Source organism: Panthera tigris, chromosome B4, assembly GCF_018350195.1.
Source record: "Panthera tigris isolate Pti1 chromosome B4, P.tigris_Pti1_mat1.1, whole genome shotgun sequence".
NCBI lineage: Eukaryota > Metazoa > Chordata > Mammalia > Carnivora > Felidae > Panthera > Panthera tigris.
In genome coordinates, this window is record NC_056666.1 from 12,816,268 (window position 1) to 12,838,077 (window position 21,810).

At 47.3% G+C, this 21,810-nt stretch overlaps 1 protein-coding gene across 5 annotated transcripts in view; it reads right to left on the reverse strand.

Annotated features, from left to right (window-relative positions):
- Positions 1-21,810, reverse strand: part of FRMD4A (FERM domain containing 4A) — a 614,651-nt gene that overhangs the window by 297,718 nt on the left and 295,123 nt on the right. Inside the window, exon 1 of one of the 5 annotated variants that reach the window (XM_042991089.1) lies at positions 12,811-13,157. The exons of the other annotated variants lie outside the window; for them this stretch is intronic. Coding sequence (XP_042847023.1) covers positions 12,811-12,903 — 93 coding nt within the window. The 5' untranslated portion in view covers positions 12,904-13,157. Of the gene's footprint in view, positions 1-12,810; positions 13,158-21,810 lie in introns of those variants that run through there. 5 annotated transcript variants of the gene reach the window in all.

A 21,810-nucleotide genomic window follows, 5' to 3' on the forward strand; every position in this document is an offset into this window, starting at 1 on the left:
GTTCCTTGGCCCCGTTGCCCTGTGCCCAGGCGTGATGTTGGCTTTCTGATCGAGGTGGTCCCTTGGCCCCGTCGCCCTGGGCCCAGGCATGCTGTTGGCTTTCTGATCAAGGTGGTCTCTTGGCCCCATCGCCCTGGGCCCAGGCACGCTGTTGGCTTTCTGATCGAGGTGGTCCCTTGGCCCCATCGCCCTGGGCCCAGGCACACCACAGCTATAGAAGGGCTACCTGCAGCTCCTGCTTAGCTAGCTTCTGCTTTCAATCTACATCTCTAATTTCTCTGGTCTCCATCTGACGGCTTCATTCCAACATTTCCCAGCTCAAACACTTTCAGACACGTGCCCCATTAACCTGTCTGTGGGGCTCGTTTCAGAGACCACGGCCACCAGCAAACTCTATTATCTGGCTCTGACTGTATATTCTGTAACTCCTGGCCACTCTACTCCACCTCCTGCCTGAGACCCACGTCATCACTTGGCCCGGGTTCAGGCCCAGAATGGGTTGCTGCTGATCTAAAAAAGAGGATGCAAACATCAGTCCTCAGTAAAGAGGAACTAAATCTGAACTCAAAATATTCTCTGCGGGGATACCTGGTGGCTCAGTCGGTTGAACGTCCAACTCTTGATTTCAGCTGAGGCCATGATCCCAGGGTCGTGGGATCGAGCCCCCGTGTCGGGCTCTGTGCTGAATGTGGAGCCTGCTTGGGATTCTCTCTCTCTCCCTCTGACCCTCCCTAACTCACTCTCACACGTACACATTCTCTGTCTCTCAAAAAATACTCTCTGCAGGCAGTTGAGAAAATGTGGTCTGGGTATATTGATCTTTGATTACTTAACTTCCTAAAGATATAGCATAAAGGAATTAAAGTAATGAATAGCTAACATGTACATTGATCTCTGTCTCCTGCGCATCGGATGTCCCTGGGAAGCCTTTGGCCTGGTGCTAGAAGGCAGTCAGTTCCCTTGCCATTTCAGGGAAGAGGCAGAAATACAGATATTCTGAGATTAAAATGAAAGAGACACATCTCTGCTGCAAACAGGACAAGGGAGGGCGCTCTTCAGAAGGGACAGGGACAAGGTGTGACCTGTATCCTCCCCCAGCTGGAGCCCTCTTCCACCTGGGAAGATCAAGGCTTCCAATGGAAAGAGCCAATGCTTTCATCAGGAAAGGGGCTGTGACTCCGTTCAGGCTCTTGCTCGAGGACTTGGCCGAGACCCCAGAATTCCCTTCCATCGAGCATGAAAGAGGTGATTTAGAACGAAAAGGTTTGAGTTGGGCTGTTCCCAGTCAACCACCTTGATCATAAAAGAAGCTCACTTTGGTTCTCATGTGGCTGGTTCTGAGCGGGACCATAGACCGCTGGTCTGTAAATAGGAGTTAGCAGCAAACTGTGCCTCTCGGTGGTGGAGTGATTGCTTCGTTGGATGAAATTGTTCGACCTGGTTCACTTTAACGTGGGGGAACATCTGCCAAAAGCAGAAGAACGTGGCTGATGCTCAGCTGGCCTCTCAGGCAATAACTGAACTATAGCTTCCGTTGTTTTCAAGTTCTGTTCCCCGTGCCGGGTACTAAAATTATTGCTCTCAGCAAAGAGGAGGCTGTCTTCCTACTTCCTGTAGCTGGAGACAGGCATTCGGTTTATTGAAATGCTTTTTAGAATTTGCATTTAACCTGTCAAGAGTTTCTTTTCTTTTTTCTTTTTTCTTTTTTAAAGGAATTCCGATTTAGCAGTAGGACTATGATGCCAGCTGGAAGGCCTGACGATCTATTCCAAGATTAATTTTTTTTTTTTTTGTATTGAGATGTCTCCTTTTTATGAAATTGAAGACTGGGGAGAGAGAATGCATAGATATGTAGGTTGGGGTGGCACTCATCTTATTGGAGAAATCGAAAACTGGCATCTTGTGGGCCAAATGTAGGCCACAAATGTGCTTCGTTTGGCATGCATTGTTTTTCTTTAAGCTTGGCTTCGTTGCCAGCATATAAAAATTGAGATATTTCAGGGGCGTGTGGGTGGCTCAGTTGGTTAAGCCTCTGACTCTTGATCTCGGCTCAGGTCATGATCTTTCCGTTCATGAAACTCAGCCCCGTGTCCGTTCTACACTGACAGTGTGGAGCCTGCTTGGGATTCTCTCTCTCTCTCTCTCTCTCTCTCTCTCTCTCTGCCCTTCCCCTGTTCTCCCTCTCTGTCTCAAAATAAATAAATAAACTTTCTTTAAAAATTGAGATATTTTATCTCTCTCTCTCTCTCTCACTCACACACACACACTCTCCCTTGCTTAGAAGAAAACTGCACAAAGATTTTTATGGAAAGGTCAGAAGATACAGGACCAGCAACCCCAGTCTCCCCGAGCAGAGCTACGTAATACTGGCCCCATTTGCTAGGGCACAACTTTCCTCGTTGTGCTACATTTATTCGCCTGCCTGGCTGGTATCTGCAGTTGCCTGGATGGGGCCTTATTTTAGAGGACAGTGGATGTGAAAGAGGCATTCCAGGATTAACGGAAGGATTACGTCCCAAGGGTACCATCAGAAATAGACACTGGCTGTTGAAAATAACCACTCTCTGATTGGTGAGTCTCAGAATGGACAGGAAAAGTCTTGGCCTGTGCATTACACATGTTTCTCTCATGCCACCTTAAGGCCATTTCATTGAAGGAAAAAAAGGAAGCCACAAGGTCTCAAAGATACTTCCATTTGCTGTTCGGCATGTTGGTTCAGTACTGTCCAGAGGGGACCGCAGAACACACATCTAAAAGGACGGTTTTAGAAGTAAAGGGCAGTTAAGATGCTCTGAGAATGGACTCTGTGATTGAACCAAATGCCACAGGACATTGGTATCGTCCCCTGGAGGTGAAGTTGAATGGGATTGCACATGGCCTGGGGAGCCTGGCTTCTGCCCTGTGGGCACTGGTCCCTGGGAGAGATTGCACAGCTGCTGTTGAAGGCAATCGTGTGAGTATATCGCTCTGTGCTGCTGGGTTCAAATCACTGAGTGTTTCCAGGAGATTTTTTTTTTTCCTTTGTACTCCTCTCCCTGAACGCTCCACTATTTGAAAACTCAGAGCTGGGGCCCAGCAGGATGAAGGGCTCGCTCTCCTTCAGTACTAGGTTGACATCTTAACAACAGGGGTACTAGGACCTGGTACCCACATTGCTGCCTACATGGAGGGACTTGGCCACGCAATGCAGCCCTGTGAAAGCAGGGGTGTTACTGCATGTGTCCGGGGAAAGCATGCTCAGGGCCCCTGGCAACTGAGTTTATCCACACCCAGGCCCACCAGTTCCGCTCCAGAAACAAAACAGCCTTATTCACCACCGTCAGCCGAGAACAGTGGGAGGGACCCACCACACGTCTGCTGTAAAAACCGTTCTTTCACTCGTTCAAATTGGATGTGCCTCCTAGAAGGGGAGAATGGGAGGGATGGGGAAGGGGACTCTATGTGGGGACTGGGTGAACACTCATGGGATCTGCATGAAGGACTATGTGCAGATGGCTAGTGGCTGTTACTTTCCTTCGAGCCAACCGGGAGATAAGAGTACGATTTTCTTCTACGAGGACACCGCGAAAACTCAGTGAAATAGAACCCTGGTGTCAGAGACATGATTTCTGCCAGTTCAGTTCAGATCCATCTGCTTTATACAGACCAGGTTGGAGGCCCTAAATTCAGAGTTCATACGAGAACTTGCTCATTCCGGCCATTTGGTGGCTGGCTCGACCCTAAACTATACTTTCTAAATATATTCTGGGACTTGGCTGTGTTATGAGGCCCTGACACATGATTACATCAATCCATGGCTTGTAAAAAAAAAAAAAATTTCCGAGGCAAAGCAAAACAACAGAAAAGAAGTTTTCTTCGGCTAGATCCCAGGGAAGCTAAAGCTTTGAGGTAGAGGGGCAAGCTTTTGACACAGGTGACCAACAAAAGGTATTGACATTTTTCACCTTCTTTTTTTTTTTTTTTTTGGCGGGACAAGCTGTAAGGGACAAGCACAGCTCCCCTTTCCTGATATAGTGGTTTAAGCGGGGGGAGGGGACGTCGAGTAGGAACCCGTTTCCCAGGTTTCAGCTACTGGTTCTGTGACTTGAGACACCATCCACCAGTGGATGTTTTTCTAGAAGAAAAAGAAGCCCAGATGTGTAGCGTTTGCTGATTTTCCTGGTGCAGTTCTCCCACTTAGGGACTCCTCTCAAGCTGCCACATGTCACCACTGCCTGGAGAGGTGGGAAGAGACGTGTGCACAACCAGCACTCACGAGCCTGGACAAGCCAGCCTCAGGGAGCCTGGTTTTCCTCTGTAGCCCGGAGCTCTCACTTGCCCATGAAACTTATATTCTTAATGTCTTCCATTTGAATGTGAATCATCTCAAGTTCACCTCATCCAAAGGGAGCTCTCGGGTCTCCCTCACCTCTGCTGTCACTCCCATTCAGCCCCTTGGCAATGTCTCCAACATTAGGGTCAACTCCAGGCTACAGCTGCTCAGGGGTCAGTCTTGACCCCTGTCTTCCTTCCTCACTCTCTCCCTGATCCATCAGCCAATCCTGACAGCCCTACCTTCCAGGTAAATCCAGAATCCGTTCATTTCTTATTGCTCATCACCGGCAGAGTATCTTCTGGTCTAAACCATCACCATCTCTTGTCAGGATTATTGCACTACTGCCCTAATGAGCCACCCAGTTCTCTATCAGCCTACTATTCCTTCAAAACATACCAGCTAGTGTCATTCTTTGGTCCCCAAACCACTGGTCTTCTTCTGCTACACTCAGAGTAAAACCCCCAAGTCCTTATCATGGCCCACACGGCCCTCTGTCACCGGGGCTCCTAACACTTCCTGACCACGGCTCTGTTCCAGGTACCCTCTCCCCTCACTCTGCTCCGGCTCCTGCTGTCCCCTGACCCCCAGCCTTACCAGTTTCCCAGCCCATCAAGGATGCCCTGGCATTGCACGTCTTGTGTTACTGGTGGTTTCTCTCACCAGGCACATTCCTTCCCCAGAGGGCTCTATGGCTCCCCTCCGCTCTCCCGCATGTCTCTTCTCAAACATCTTTACCGAGAGCCACAGCACATAAAAATGCAGCACCCCCATCTCCCCTCACTTTTTATACTGCTCTATTTTCTCTTAGAAGACTTCACATCACTTACGAGACTTTGCTATATCCCCTGGGTCTAGACCTCTGCCTGGCACGTAGTAGGTACTAAATAAAAATCTGTGGAATTAATAAACAGTGGGTCAGATCCTAGGCATTCCATTCCTTGGGGTGGTTGGATTTTGAGACTGATTTGATTGACCTCAGACCGAATTTTCCAGAAACGATCAATATACTTTTAAGACTTATTGGTTTTCCTGATTCATGTTCCAATAGAGGTAATAGAGAGGGACCCTTTGGAAGCATTATCCATGTGGAAATGTGACCTTGGCATTTTTTAGGGCTAACAATGACACAAATGTTCATCTGCATAACAAAGGCAGGCACTTTGCAACCCTATCCTTTGGGTGACAATTCTATTTGATTCAAGGTCTGAGTGTCTGACCATGAAGACATTCTTTTTATGTCACAGGCATTCAAGTAATGTTTATTTGTCCAATATACACGCCAGGCACTGTTCTAGGTTCTGGAGCTTAGTAGAAAAACTGACCAAGTCCTTTGAAGCAGTTAGCTACTGAGCCACCAGAAAGGAAAAGAAAAAAAAGAAAGAAAGAAAGAAAGAAAAATCCACTGATGTGGCTTCTCCACTCCCAGGTAAGAAAACAAAGACCCAGGGCCATAACGTCTTCCACATTGTTTTATACACATAAGATAACAGTGTTCTCAGAGGTGCATTGATGAATCAATACAAATAAAAGCTCACTGTTTGTAACTGTGTGTTCCAAGAAGCTCTTCTGTCACACAGGTGGATAGTATTCGCTTTGCTAGTGCAATTTGTAAGAGATCTGTTTTCAAAACACCTACAGAAAGTGTTCTGAGACTACATGACTGATTTTGTGGACATAGCTGCAATACAGCAGGTTGGAAAACTCGGAGGGGGCTTTGTCTGTGCTCCGTTTTGGGGGGGGAGGGTAGTTCTGCAGGGCTAGCTGGATGGGGTGTTTCTGATCTCTAAATTGTCTGGAAGTCCTGCATGAAACTAGCCACTGTGACTTCAGAAGGTTGTGTTTAATTACCCAGAAAGCGGCCTCAAAGTGCTGAGCGCTGCCCAAGATGTCCCAGCAAGATGGACCCAACTCGCAAAGGGTTTAAATGATTTTTTTTCCCCGTTGAGAATAGCACTTTTGAGTAAAAGTCCAACACAATCAACTCTATTATTTTTTTCACATGAAGACACCAGAAAGCATAGAAACTAGCTAACTTCCTTAAGCTCCACCTTACTCGGACGACCCATGTTGTCCATAATCTTACTTCAATGTGGCTGTACATTAGAATTTCCTGGGGCTTAAATACCGATGCCGGGACCCCTCTCTAGAGATTCTGATAAGCGCTGATCTGGGGGACAGCCTGGGCATTGGGACTTTTTAAAGCTCCTCGGAAGCTTCCCATGTGAAACCAAGGTTGAAAAGTGCCGTTTTAGGATGAGTCATCATGGCATTTGACCCACGACATCGGGGAGAGAGAGTCCTGAGAAAGAGTCAGGACTTGGAGGCACGCGGTCTAGAGAGAGATACCATCGCTTGGTTTCATGTTCAGCTGGGATAATGCCATTTGGTGTAAGATGAAGCTCCAGGGGGTCCCGACCATTTGTATCGAGGTTTCCTGTCCTGTTTTCCACACTAGCCCAAGGAATAAAACCTCCAGATTGGTACCAGGAAGGACAGCCTTTCCACGGTGCGAGCTCATCCTGGCCAAGACGTGAAGTCATGGGTTTAACTGGACATAAGCTACTGTAAGAAATAAAACACACATCGGTTCACCAAGTTGGGGGTCACTTAAAATGGCACGGGACTAGCCAATATGGGGAAAATGGCCTTTAACGCCACCTGTGAACCAGGGCATTGGAGTCCCCCAGAGGCCGTGTTCTTCTCCAAAGAGGCGTATATTTATAGAAAGAACAAAACCTTTATGCAGGATGAGGGGTTGGATAATAATATGTGTGAATACACTGATGTGTCTGAACAGTTTCTTGGCTGTCTGCTTTCAATGGTAATAAATATCCACTAAAAGCCGTCTGCTATATGTGTTTCTGGTAAAGTCTCGCACTTCCCTGCATGAATACATTCAGAACGTAAGCACCACACGCTGGACTACAGACACTCTGTTGTATTCTGAATTCTTAAGTTATGCAGCTTAGCAGCTGCGATAATGTAATGGTTTGCAAAATAATAGACTGGCAATACGTCAACCTGAAATAACACATCAAATAATGAATAATGTGGGTGCGAAGAGGTTTAATTTATACCGTGTTAAAAATACTGCTCCAGAAATATCACACCATTTCAGTCTTTCCGAGCCAAAAAAAAAAAAAAAAAAAAAAAAAAAAATCCTTTTACTTAAATATTCAAATAATTGTGGTAGAAGAGAATGCTTTCTTGTTTCTTTTTTTTCCCCCCTCACCAATAAAAATGTCAAATTTACATTACTCTGCGAAGAGACATGCGAGATGAGTCTGGTCAGTTGTTTACACACACGCTTTGTTCTACTCTTAGAGTTTAGAGCATTTGTCTCCTTAGTTTCTGTCAACATGTAAGAGTGAACACACTTCCCATCAGCAATAATTGGGCTTGGGGTAACGTCATGTGAAAAAGGAGGCTGTTTCTGTTTACATCTTAATTCTTCTCTTCCTCCCAAATTTTCTCACTGAGGGAAGTTTGTAAGAGCTTTCAGATTTCATTTATTTGCTCATCTAGTGAATATCACACTTGTTTTGTGAACCAGAGGCCAAGATGTGCTCCCTGCGTCGGGGAGCTCATCATCGTGTGGAGATTTGACATCATGGAAATAAGATGGAAACAGGGGCATCCAATGCAGTGTGATCTGGGGTGCTATGAGGAAAATGCAGAGGGCTGGGGGAGCCCAAAGCCAAGAGTACTTATTCAGACTTGGGGAAGGGGCAGGGTTTCTGAAAAGCCTTCCTAAGTGTGTTACTTTTAGACCGAAGGATATGACTTGGAAGTTAAGGAGGTAGAGGGAGGAGGCAGTGTGTGTCAGGCAGACCAAAGCATGTGCAAAGGCCCTGAGGCAAGGGAGCTCATGGTAGTTGGGGGGACCACAGATATGTTCAGTGTGGTTGGAGTCTAACTTGCTCAGGGTCAATTAGGGGAAGAGCTGAGGCTGGGGAGGGCGGTGGGGTCCTAACCATGAAAGCCTTGTCATTACATTGAGGCATTTATCTAAGTACTTATCTTGAAGTAGGGAACCACTTAAGGGTTTTAAGTAAACCAGTGACTTGACCAAGCCTATGTTTTAGAAAGATCACACTGCTGTAACACAGAACGCGGACTTGGGGGGCATAAGAATGGCAACTGTTTGAAAGTGAAAGATGACAGTGGCCTGAGCCCAGGGAAGGGAAGTGGCAGGGAGGGTGCCTGGATTCTGCTCCGGGTGTCTTGGTAGCCGGTGGACTGGAGGGGGAGCAGGATTGTAAGATGACCAATTGCATTTTGGACATGTTGAATTTGAGGTGTTGAGACACCCAGGAGAACAGAGATGTCCCTCCTTCTCAGGATATGTGGGGCTGAGCGGTAGAGAAGATAAATCAATGGGAAGGTGAGCATCCGTAATAAATGCACACCCTGAGACAGCTCGGGCCCGGCCACAGAAAGCTTTAGCCGACTTATTCTTGGGGTTTGGAACTAGAAGGAAAGGTAATCTCTGACATGAAACCATTTTCTCATAGTGTAGGGTCATAGTAGGTTCATAAAAACATTGTCCCCTCTCCAAGGCAAACTCCCAGGAGAAAGGTCCACATCTGCTGTTCCCTTCACTCATTTACATGCGACACTCTTAACACTCATTAGAATTTTCCATGAAGTTCATTTTTACCTCTGGAGTCACAACATCCGGCCCTGGAAGGAAGAGACCCTATAGAGGGATACGGGCTTGTACAAGTTTAGGTACTTGGTGTTTGCATGCAGCGAATTGGAAACATTCTGTTTTCTATGTGTCTTGCCTAAAATTGGGAGTCCAGGGCAAGTTATCACCAGGAAATACTGTCTGTCTTGGCTTTATTGAGTGACTATCCTTAAAGGACTTCTCCAGATAATAGCAAGTTGTGCGCAAGACTGTGTGTGTGTGTAAAGGTCACCAGTTATTAAAAATACAAGCCACTGTTCCTCCACTCAAAGATAAGCAAACTTTAAAAATACCCTATCATTGGGGTATGATTTCATGGTTCGTGAGTGGGAGCCCCACATCGGGCTCTCTGCTGTCAGCTTAAAAAATTTTTTTTTAATGTTTATTTATTTTTGAGACAGAGAGAGACAGAGCATGAACGGGAGAGGTTCAGAGAGAGGGGGAGACACAGAATCCGAAGAAGGCTCCAGGCTCTGAGCTGTCAGCACAGAGCCCGACACGGGGCTCGAACTCACGGACCGTGAGATTGTGACCTGAGCCGAAGTCGGACGCTTCACCGACTGAGCCACCCAGGCGCCCCATCTGCTGTCAGCTTAGAGCCTGCTTGGGATCCTCTGTCTCCCTCTCTCTCTGCCCCTCCCCCTCTGGTTCTCTTGCTCTCAAAATAAATAAACTTAAAAAAAAATACCCTATCATTAATGATGGATTTCTATATGTGAGGTTATTGTGTTAGGTCCTTACATAAGGCAATTATCTGTAATCCTTAATAACTGCCCTCAAGGGTGGATACTGCGGATGTAGAAACTAAGAATGTGGAGAAAGCCTGGTCACACGGCCAAGGTCACACAATTAGCAACAGATGAGGCTCTCAGTTTTGGGGACCGTGTGACTGCCAGCCCTGCCCTTTCACCCCACCTGGCTGCTTCCTGTAGCACCTAATTTGTCTTCATATCTTGTTTTGTAGCTAAATGAGTGCCCTGTGACGTCAAAGCTTGTAACTCTTTTGTTTATATAAACCCGGATCCCAAATCTCCCCTGTCTTACCAAGCAAAGCATCTTATATTTCTGATGTTTTTCCTGCCCTGCCTAGCACGGTGATGGGCTCCTGGCCCGAGTGAGTGCTTTGGAAATCAGGATTTGATGCATGTCTAGATAGCACAGTTCAAAGGTGCATTTTGTTTTCCAAAAAAATGCTTCCTGTTGGAAAACAGAAGCAACTGTGTAATTGTGCATACAGCCGGCCCCGGGGATCACGAACTATTCTCCCTGCCTATGAGTCTACTATATTCCCTTTCATGCAAAGTACTGGTGACAGGTTGGTGATCACCCTTTGCTCAGGGCCAGGCTGCAATGTTGAGGCTCCCCCAGAGAGCAAAGGTAAAGGGACGAGAACCCAATGGCAGGGACAGAAGATACTGCGTCCCTAGACATGGGACCTACTCTGTGGTTGACTGTATGTTCCTGGGCAGAAGATTAAACCTCTCTATGTCACGGCTTCCCTGCTCCTACAGGACAAGGGCAATGACCCCCATTCTCTGTGCCTCCCCAGCAACTCAGGATCACACTACGAAGTAACGAATATAAAAATGCACTGGAGTAAAGACGGAACAGGCTTGCGAGGCCTTAAGATCATTGCGCATCACAAGGCAATGGAAACCCACCTGAATGCCTGTCACCCTCTAGGCGGCTGGTAGACCTGGGAAAGGTGCTGTTGCTTTTAAGTCAAGGCGTCCCCTGAAAAGAGTGCTGGTCCCCAGTGTCTGCCCTTAACAGCAGATGCCATTTCTCACTTTTCCTGCCCTCCTTTTACATAAATGTTTGACTCCGATTCTGAAAACGGTCGTAAAGTCGACAACAGGGTAAAACGTCCGGTTGGAATTCACACATTCGCCATACATTGCAATCAGTGTCATTCTCCCTTACAGGGGAGGGTGACACGGGGGGGCTCATAAGGAGTGCAAGGGCTCTCTTCCTGTGAGCCATGGTGACGGCCCCGTTTCTTCACATCTAGCAACCAAGACGAATAGGCTACCTGATGGTCCGGTGAGGTGTCTGCTTCTCCTGCAGGCCCAGCAGCTTGCAGATCTAAGATCGCGTCACTGGTATGGGCCCACAAGTGGAAAATAGGTCTGTGTGTTTTGAATGTAAGTACGTACCAACACATACGACCATGTTTTATGTATGATGCTATGTTCATAGTCTGTCGGTTTTTCTTAAATTGGTAAACAGTGAATAACAGAAGTGGTAACTACATACGTTCGGATTTATTAACCACCCATGATCTATCAAGCATCCATCTGGAGATTCTAATGGTTAAATGGTTAAATAGAAGTTTCCAGGTTACTATGGATTTTTTTTTTTGTGCCCATGCCCAGATAACTCTCTCCTTACTGTGACCAGGTTCTACAACTCCAGGGTGCACAATTCGCATTTCTAAATGATTGGTTGTGAACAGAACATCTTACATCGACTTATCGTAAAAGTCAAAATATTTTCCACAGAACCTAAAATCATATTCAGTATAAGCCGTAACTATTAATCTTAGGTTCTAGAGCTATTGGGATAGAAGGGAGCATACAGGAGGCACTGACTGTATATTAGCTGGTGACTCTGTTATTGACACAAGAGTGACACAAGAGATATGTCTCAAAATAAAGACCTACACACAACCAGAATAGGAAGTGAAGGGTTTTTTTCATCAGTACTCAAATGGCAGAAAGAACGCAACTCATCACGAGTCAGGAAATCAAGTCCACCTGAAAGTCTAGATAGACCCTCATATATTTTTTTAACGCTTCAACTGCGTTTCCCTTAAACGAAAAAAGAAAATCACTGAGTTGTAAGCATTCCAGCCAGAACAAGTTCCTCGAATTCAACCCTGTTCCTCTTCGTAAGATACAGCAGGTTGCTTATCTCTCAAGAGAGCTTTTGTGATGCTATTTGCCTTATGGCTTTTCCACTGCACTTTAGTCTAGGACATCTAAATAGACTCCACAGCTCATGGAGAGGAATGCCATGATTCCAACAGGAGCTTCTGGGTTTCCAAAACCCACAAAGCATTCCACCCCCTGCAGGGATGTAGGCATTTTGTCCCTGCACCGAGCCCAACATCCCGAGGACAGCTAGCTTTGCGTTAACTTTAGTCATCCCCCACACTGCATTAGTCACTCCAAAGAAGGACAAATCCTTATTATTTTACAGGATCATCTCTGCCAGGGGCTACCATAAAGTAAGCATGTTTCAGAAAATTAACAGAGTAGTTTTGAGCCGAAATCCGTAGTATTAAAAAAAAATCCAAAATGATGGCGAGGTATTTGAAACAACAACAACGCGACAGAGGACGGTTTGCATCAATGGGGGTGGGGGGGCATAATTCAAACCCTCCAGGCATCAAAGCTCCTTAACATCATCAGCGCCTCCTTTGAAGACTCCGTCACCCCACAGAGGAAATTTGCAGCTGTGCGACTAATGGATCTGTTTGTAGCCCCTGCTCTTCTCCCCAGGAGCTCACTTCTTCTCTCCCCATCCCAAAGGGCAGTCAGTCCCCACCCCATCTCTTTCCCTCCTATCTCATCTCTGACAGCACCTCCCCCCCATGCACAGCACAGATTTACTGCAAATTTCTCATCAGTTACCTGTTAAGAAAAAAATTTACACATCATAGAGTGTTCTACCTTCCCAGGAATTCAGAATTTTCAGGAAAATAGGGCTACCAGAAGGGATGTTGTGTACAATGCAAACAAACATCTCCCTTTCTTTGGAGCAATTGCTCGATGCAAAACAAGCCGCCCGCCACGTTGCTTACCCTCTCCACGCTGCGTCTTCTCAGAGATCCATACGGAATTTTCAGTAAAAGTCTTTGAGATCTATTCGGAGCCACTGCAGCCTGAACCACCATGGTGTTGGAGCCGTGTGAGCAAGTGTGTGTGTGTGTGTGTGTGTGTGTGTGTGTGTGTGTGTGTGTGTGTGTGAGTGTGTGTGCTCCCAGCAAAGTGAGAGACAAGGCTTCCTCAAAACTAAGTTATGGTCTCCTGGAGGTTTCCCAAATATCAAATAACCAAAAGAGCTTTTTCTTTTGACTGTATGAGTCAAGATGTGGTTCGTAGGGAGGCGGGGGGATGGGGGAGCAGAAAAATAGCCCAAGTTCTGTAACTTCAGCCTGACTTCAGCAGCGCGGATTTAGCTGCCTCTTGTCTGTCCCTGCCTGTCAGTCCCCTCGGTGAGACTGCATGTCCCAGAAGTTGGCAAGCGACGCCTCTGGGGAGAGTGATCCAGAAATGTCAACTTTGCTTCTCGTGGCTACGGACGGTAACCAGGTCAGTGGTCTAATCAAAGCTCCATCAGACGTAGTATTCATTCCATCACGTGACTCCAAAGCCCCTCGGCCGTACAGTAGGTCACATGCTCCCCCTAAAAAGACTATTTGGAATATCACCATCTGGTGCGGAGATTAATGTGAAATCCTGCATTCTGATTTCACTCTTTTCCGAGCACAGGAAAAATGTTTGCAGACCAGTGACATAACGCACTGGGGACTTGGGGAATCCCTCTTCACAGTCGTAAATTACACATATGACCCTGAGCATCAGATGTGCATATCTGGTTTTTCTCTCTCGCTTTCCAATGCATAGAAAATAAACGTGGGAGTGCAATTAATTATATATGTGGATGTAGTCCGCAAAGATAGAGTGTGAGTGAAGGAAAAAATGTTGGTATCATATGGTTCCGATGAATCAAATCAAATACACCAGACAGACTCGCGTTTGGCACGTCTTCGTTTAAATGTTTGTGTCAGAGGACATTTATTTTTACGCATGCCAGTTAACATGAAGCAGTTAGGTTCGATTTTACAAGGCTCTGAAAAGGACTAGATTCAGATTCATCCCTCATATTTCCTATTCTTTTCTGATAACAGCGTATGATTCCAGATCAGACAACCCTATGAAGGATGGTACACGTGATCTAAAATGTTAACTTTTCTGTAATATTTTGTAATTGATATATTCTTCATCTATGGCTACCTTTCTCTGCTCCCTGCCCCCCACCCTCCGCCAAATCTGCTTATTTCTCCAGCAGAAAAATTAACGATAAATAAAAACAAGTCAGGGGCTTCCTGAATTGGAGGTCTTTTTGTTTTCTTGTTGTTAATATATTTCTACATCCACTGGTCCTCTCTGTGCTGGGTTTTCAGAAAGGGATGCCATTTCCTTTGTAGTAATCCATGCTTTTTGGTGTTAGCCTGATATCACTTACGTGCTTTGGGATCTGGCTTTTATTTATTCTCTGCGGGCCAGTTTATTGCAAACCATGGAAAAGAAAGTTCTGTTTATTCAAAGACTCTAATAGGAAGTGGGGTGGGGTGCAAGGCGAAGGAGCAAAGGTTTACACGGCTGGAAAATGAACCAGGAAAGCCTCTCCGAGGTGGGTGCTCGTGGGGGCGGGGTGGGACCGACGGAAGCAGGGCCTGGTCACCCAGCGCAGACACGCATTAAGAGGCAGTTAAAGAAAGCATCAAGTTGATGTGGGAAATTCCAAATATACAACAATCGGGCTTTGTTCGTAATGGGTTCCATATGTGCATCGGAGAGCCAGGGAAAGGGTGAGAGAGAAGGCGAGCGAGGAGGAGAGACGGGAAGGAAGTTACTCAGCCCGGCTTGCGGAGCGGCTCCTGCAAGGAGGTGGTTTAGATTTACCTTTTTCCCTCTTTCTCACCTCCTTCCTGCACTGCCTGGTTTCAAACCTGGCTTCAAACTATCTGGGGATGGAAATAAATCCGGAATGGTATCCAATTATTTGGCCAAAGGCATCCGGTTTCCTTGATAAAACCACACTGGACGACGTAAGGGTTTTGAATGAAGGACAGGCACATTTTCAAAAACACTTATCTGTCCAGAGTCCCGGGATGTCTTCCTTCCAGCGCAGTTTGAGTGGGGGGCCAGGGAAGGGGGGGGGGCGCTGGATCAGAACAGCTGAGAGAGAAGTCACTGTCTCTCTCCTGACCCAGGCCGGGTGAAGCCCCTGGGAGCTGAATTTATTTATATTTGACTAAATGCAACTTCCTGTTTCCCAGGGGTATTAATGAGTGTTTCGCTGACGAGTTAAGGCCTCATGGCATAGTTCAGATCATAAAGGACACTTTGATGAGCTAAGTGCAAATAAAACAAAAACATATGCATTTGATTAAGGTTAAAATACATATAGAAGAGAATGTTAATGGAAAAAAAATAACCCTAAGCCAGACTCCCACACATTTGAGCCCCATACGCTCTACCCCCCAGGGGGGCGAGGTGCAGGATCCTTTCCCATATCAGCCCCAGGGCCTTCTCCCAGCTGATGGGGACGAGGAGGTGTCTCCGGAGCTTTCCCCAGCCCCCACAGAGTAACTAGCCACCTTCACAGACAGATCTGAAGGCTCTCAAAGGTCAGCTTGTCCAAAAATACAAGCTGATAGTTTTGCTGTGGGGAGTTAAGATTTATACATTTAGAACTAACTGCTGAGACGAAAGCATTTAATTTCAGAAAGCCATTGTTAAAACACAAATATGTTTCCCAGGAAGGGATGTGCACTCGTACCTTTGCAGATAGGACCACTTTAGGAGGGGTGAGGGGAACTCACATTTACTGAGTGCCTAGCCTAGGTTACTCAAGGCTATCTCGATGGCAGAAATGAGCTTCACGGTCCATATTTCACAGGTGATGAAACTGGGGCTCAGAGAGGTTTGATAACTTAACCAATGTAACACAGCTAGAACTGTCAGACAGAAGATGAAACCAGAGTCAAGCTGTTTCGTATCAGGGCCTGACTTGATCCATTACACTCTCACATAACACGAGGACTCTATTAGATTATAGCAGGTTAGAAATTCAAAAAGGAGATATATCCACGGGACCCAAGAGAGATAAGGGAAAATTCCCTGTCTTTGAAAAAGAGAGAATTTAGGGGCACCTCGGTGGCTCAGTTGGTGAAGCCTCTGACTTCGGCTCAGGTCATGATCTCGCGGTTCGTGGGTTCGAGCCCCGCATTGGGCTCGCTGTAGTTAGAGCAGAGCCTGCTTCAGATCCTCTGTTCCCCTCTCTGCCCCTCCCATGCACGCATGCTCTCTCTCTCTCTCTCTCTCTCTCTCTCTCTCCCTCAAAAGTAAATAAACATTAAAAAAAGAAAGAGAGAGAATTTAAGTACAGGAAATGGCATTTGAAGGAGCAGTTCTCGAGTCTCTGGTCCCTTGGTGAGCAGCAAGGAGCAGCACAGAAGCTCACAGGGGCTGTGCAGGTAGCCCAGTGGGAGCCAACACAGTCCCCGGCCTGGGGGTAAAGGGACGAGCCAGATTACCAGCACCAGGGCCAGGGTCACCTTGCAGAGGCTGGAACCCTGTGGACCCACTGGGTGAGACCTGATCACTGCTAGAGCCACGGGCCAAGGTGGAGTAGGGAAGGCCCTGGTCCTCCCCTCCTCCATTCCAGCCTACCCTCCCCAGCCTCCATGCGCTGATGACAGTTGACAGGGAGCCTTGGAAACAGCCATAGGGGTGGGGGACGGAAAGAGAAGGAAGAGATCTGAGGGTAAACCAGGATCGGCACTGAGACCAGAGACGGGGGACCAAAGGACTGGGACATGGTGAATAAGGAGTAACTAAAAGAAAACAGAAAAGCAAGGGGAGAACGTTTCGAATAGCACACGACTTGGAGAAAGCACGTTTTTGCCAGGATGGCGGGCACGGAGTTTCCCCGCACATCCGGGGCTCAGGGTGATGGCCCACGGGACAGATGGGGAGGATGCCATGGGGGTGCGGTGTCAGTGAACCCGGGGACGTGGGGTGGAGAAGACACACTTCTGTTCTAGAGCCTCTGAAGCCCCTGCTTTGGATGCCTCTTGGAGCAGAGCACTGAAGGCGGGTGGAGTGGGGTTTTGTTTGTTTATTTTGAACACTTCCTCCTCATCTCAGTGAGAATTGTTTACATTCAAACTCTGGAATGAAAATGCATGGGGATCGATTGAACCATATTTCTGGAAAATCAATGGTCTTGACACGCCAACGTAAGATGTATCAGATCAAATGGGTGTTCTTGGTCACCGATAGCGGGGGGGGGGTGGGAACGGGGGGCGGGGGGCTTGGGGATAACGGCCTGTCGGAGAGAAAGCATTCGACAACACGGAGATAGTGGGAGGCAGCCGTGGAAGAGGGGGAGACTCCACCGGCTGGGTGTGCGCGTGGGCGCCATGGCCACTCACGGATCAGCCCAGCGGCCATGGGGAAGGGGCAGAGAACAAGAGGGAGGCCAGGGAAAGAGGAGATCTTAAACGACTAAGTGGAAGAAACACGTCACTTACACCAGGGAACCGCAGCGTGAAGGAGGCAGGGTCTTCAAAGACCCCACCAGGGACTCCGTCCACAGGACAAGAGCTGGGTTTAGAGGCCAGGCCAGTCCCACAGAGAGACTACGGATGCAGTAGAGGCAGCTCGGTGAGCAGGGCTCGTGCGGAGGGACAGGGACGAGGAACCCACGGTAGCCCTGAGCCGGGAGAGGGAACACTGGCTTTGAACGAAGTTTGGGGTTAATTGCTGTCATGCAAACCAGGTGGGAGGATAACCGGGATGAGACTGAGCCAAAGACACACACGAAGAATTCCTCAGCAATCTGGAACATTCCTGGAGCCGGGGTGAGAGGAGTTTGGGAGGGAAGCCCTGTCTTTCTTCAATGTTCCGTCACCATTCCCGTTAGCTCCTGACTCAGCCAACCTGGGTCATTCATGTCACGTCTTATTAGAGTAAGCTATGGCTGAGGTGACGCGAACAGAAGTGCTACCCACATCCATAATTTTCTGTTTGAAAAGAGGCCGGAATTTAGGCCAAATATGAAACCTAATACCCCAAGAGCAGGAGGAAGATATCAAGCAACACAGTTATCACCAGACCTCAAAGGGCCAAGGCCGGTGAGACTATTCACAGGTCACACAGGGAGGATGGTTGAGGGGCCTCTTGGTTTTAATGCAGGTTTGGCCTGATGCAGGACACTATTGGCAGTGTCCATTTTTGGACAGTCTCTTCTTCCTCGTGTGGCATCTGGAGGAAACTGTAGGGACAATTGTAGCCAGGGGGGTGGGCAGATAAAATTTTCTTTGCTTCTTGCCTTTCCCTCCTTCCCTCCCTTCTTCCTTCCTTCCCCCTTCCTTCCTTCCTTCCTTCCTTCCTCCCTCTCTCTTCCTTCCTCTCTTCCTTCCTTCCTTCCTCCCTCTCTCTCTCCCTTCCTTCCTTCTTTCCTTCCTTCCTTCCTTCCTTCCTTCCTTCCTTCCTTCCTTCCTCCCTCTCTCTTCCTTCCTCTCTTCCTTCCTCCCTCTCTCTCTTCCCTCCTTCCTTCCTTCCTTCCTTCCTTCCTTCCTTCCTTCCTTCCTTCCTCTCTTCCTTCCTCCCTCTCTCTTCCTTCCTCTCTTCCTTCCTCCCTCTCTCCCTTCCTTCCTTCCTTCCTTCCTTCCTTCCTTCCTTCCTCCCTCTCTCTTCCTTCTTCTCTTCCTTCTTCCCTCTCTCTCTTCCTTCCTTCCTTCCTTCCTTCCTTCCTTCCTTCCTTCCTTCCTTCCTTCCTCCCTCTCCCTTCCTCTCTTCCTTCCTCCCTCTCTCTCTTCCTTCCTTCCTTCCTTCCTTCCTTCCTTCCTTCCTTCCTCCCTCTCTCTTCCTTCCTCTCTTCCTTCCTCCCTCTCTCTCTTCCTTCCTTCCTTCCTTCCTTCCTTCCTTCCTCCCTCTCCCTTCCTTCCTTCCTTCCAACCTCCCTCCCTCCCTCCCTCCCTCCCTCCCTCCCTTCCTTCCTCCCTTCCTCCCTCCCTCCCTCCCTCCTTCCTTCTTTCCTTCCCTCCCTCCTTCCTTCCCCTCTGTCTGTCTCTAACTTCCCTTGCCTATTTAGGCTACATTCTGGGCTTTATTGAATAGTCTGCCTCCATGACCAGCCAGGCAAAGAAAATAAAAGGAATTTGAACCGAATTGTTCAGTTTGGCTCCTAATCACTGTTACTGGTAGAGGTCTGGTGGGCCAGGATGAGTCTACTAATTGCTTCTGATATGACATTGTCTGTGCTCTCCTTGTATTCCACGCCAAGCTCTACGATATTGGCTTTGCCCCCGTCTAAACCAATTTTTAAAACATCCTTCTATTGCTTACGCTGCATCATTCATTTAGCACTTATTTTACTGAGGGTCGAATAGAATAATGGCAACCCCGTTTCAAGGCACAGTCTGCCGCAGGCACCATTCTAAAAGCTTTTAGATGTATTAATTCTTTAATTCTCGTAACGTCGTGTCAAATGGGCACTTTGCCTTTTCCCTACATGAAGATGAAGACACTGAGGCCCAGAGACATGAAGTCACCTGGCCCAGGTCACACCGAAAGAGGCTTCGGGGTTCATTAACTGCTGGACTCTGCTAGATGCCTGCTATGGATCAGGTGCTGCTCCAAGAAGGGAGGACACAAGGGAACTTCTGCTTTCTGGAAGCATTTGTTTTTGTTCCTCACGCTTAGTTCCCCCCTGTGATGAGGTATTCATAGTGAAACCTGGAAGTTTGCTGAAGAGCTACCCAATAGGATAAAATGCGATCTGTCCAAGTTCTTTGGAAATGGTACACACATACACACACACACACACACACACACACACACACACACACAATTTCCACTCTCACTTTGGTACACTGTTTCCTGTTGCTTCAACATAACAGCCTCCCTGGATCTCACCATCTACCTCTCTGCCTCTTCATACATATTTTCCTAGGACATACATGTTTCATCCATCTGAATTCCTTAAAGGTCACACAGTTTAGCCACATACACTGGGTGGTAAAGAGGCTCCTTTGAGAATGCCCTGTTCGGTAGGTTTCATTGGGGTAACTAGGAGTAGAGAATTAATTTGCCCAGAAGAAGACCCCCCCCAACCCCATTCCCCATCCACTCAAAAATACACATCTGGTCACAAAGGAACCCAGACCTTACATTCTTCCAGGGTAGGGGAGAAAATACAGCATTTGCTGCTTGGAAACCTCATGTGCTAATCAGGGATCCGAGAATCTCACTCAATCTTGATGGCAATGATCAAGCTGTAGGGAATGTCAAGTAGAAAATACGAACGGCCTGTGCGGAGGATTAGTCTAGATTCTGTCTTAGCGCCCTTTGCTTCATGGGCACCAAATGCCAGCTCATCAGCCTGCTGGCGGGATTATTCAACTCTTCACCCAGAGAAGGAGGGAGCAGGCAGAGATCCAGCTTGCAAGCAGCAGACGAATTTCATTCCTCCACATAAAAGTCCTTCACATCTGCCCTGGATATGATTTGCCCCCATCAGAGCTCCACTTGCCCTTCCCAGCATGAGGCTAAGTCAGGCAATCAATGGCTGTAGCCTGGGATAATGGCTATTCTGCATGGTGGTAATGGCTTATTGCATGTGCTATTCGAAGTGATGTCATGTCCAGGTCCTGAAGAATCGATAAGATTGCCAGGATGCCTGTGTGATTAATTGGGTAATAAGCTGACCCGTGTGGGGCTGGCTGTGTGGATTGGCTTGCGAGACCGTTTTGCAAAGCTCTTTTTCATGGGCTATCCATCCATGTGGATGGATTTTGATAACTAGCATTGATTCGCCATTTTTATGAAGTGCCGTTTGCACAGGGTAAACTGTGTAATTGCACCCAGAATGGCAAAATAAATAATGTTCTTATCTATGGTATTGACGACCCAGGATTAGCTGAATATATATAGTACACCTCTAAACAGAGTCAATGGATGTTGGCTTTTGATTTTTACGAGGCGCAGCTCTCAAATTTCAGGTGTCTTAGATAAGCATTGGGTGGCAAATGATCAACTTTTAAATCTGCTACTAATTTCCATGCTACCTTTTTTTCCAGGAGAAGTTTAACATGATTTTCTTTAATAGGAGAATGGTTACCTTGTTTTAAGTAATCCCTCTGGTGTTGCAAAGGACGGTGGCTTTCTTTGGGGTCGTCAGATTGCTTTCTGTCCTGTGCCCAGGACAGTGTCACTCCCAAGGGCAGGTGCCCAATTGCCCATGGTTCTCTGGGATAACCCACCTGGTCTGTATTTTACCAACGTGGGAAAGGAAAGCACTTGATCTGTTTAAAGATGGGTGCTGAGAAACCTCCCATCATAAGCATAGGGTTTATCTTGAGCGTGTCCTAGATGGTTCCTAACATCCCATAGGTCAAAATGCAAAAGGGATACACAGTAGATGATCAAGGCCAGAATGGGCAAAATACCTACCACGGACACGTGCTAAGATGTGAACGAAGATGCATAGGGGACTCTCACTGTTACTGTACTTGGCGTACTCCATTCTCTTTGAATTCTAAACCTTGATAGCACGAATGCAGATAATAGACGTGTGAAAATTAAGTGACATAGTGGAATCACGTGTGGGAATAAAGGCGGTAAGAAATGACAGTAGAGCCGGATTCTGACATGCAGATTATAGAAAAATATATTTTAGAACTTATCCATGAGCAACAGGAGTCATTACAAGCTACTTCTTGCAAGGAAGTGACACCATCTAGCCTGAACTTCTTGAGCTTGAGTGGTAAAGGCTGAGTGGTAGGATGGAGAGCCCAGGTGTATCAGAAGCCAAGAGAACAGTTGCAAGGTTATTGCCATCATCCAAGTGAGAGGGGATGGAGCCCAGAACCAGGACAGCAGTGCGAGGCTGAATACAAGATACTGGGGAAAAATAAATGGTACAGTGATCCTCTATCATGATGGAGTAGAGGAAGGATGGTCCTATTAGCCAAGTACCCAGAAGGAGGACCAGGTTTGGGGAG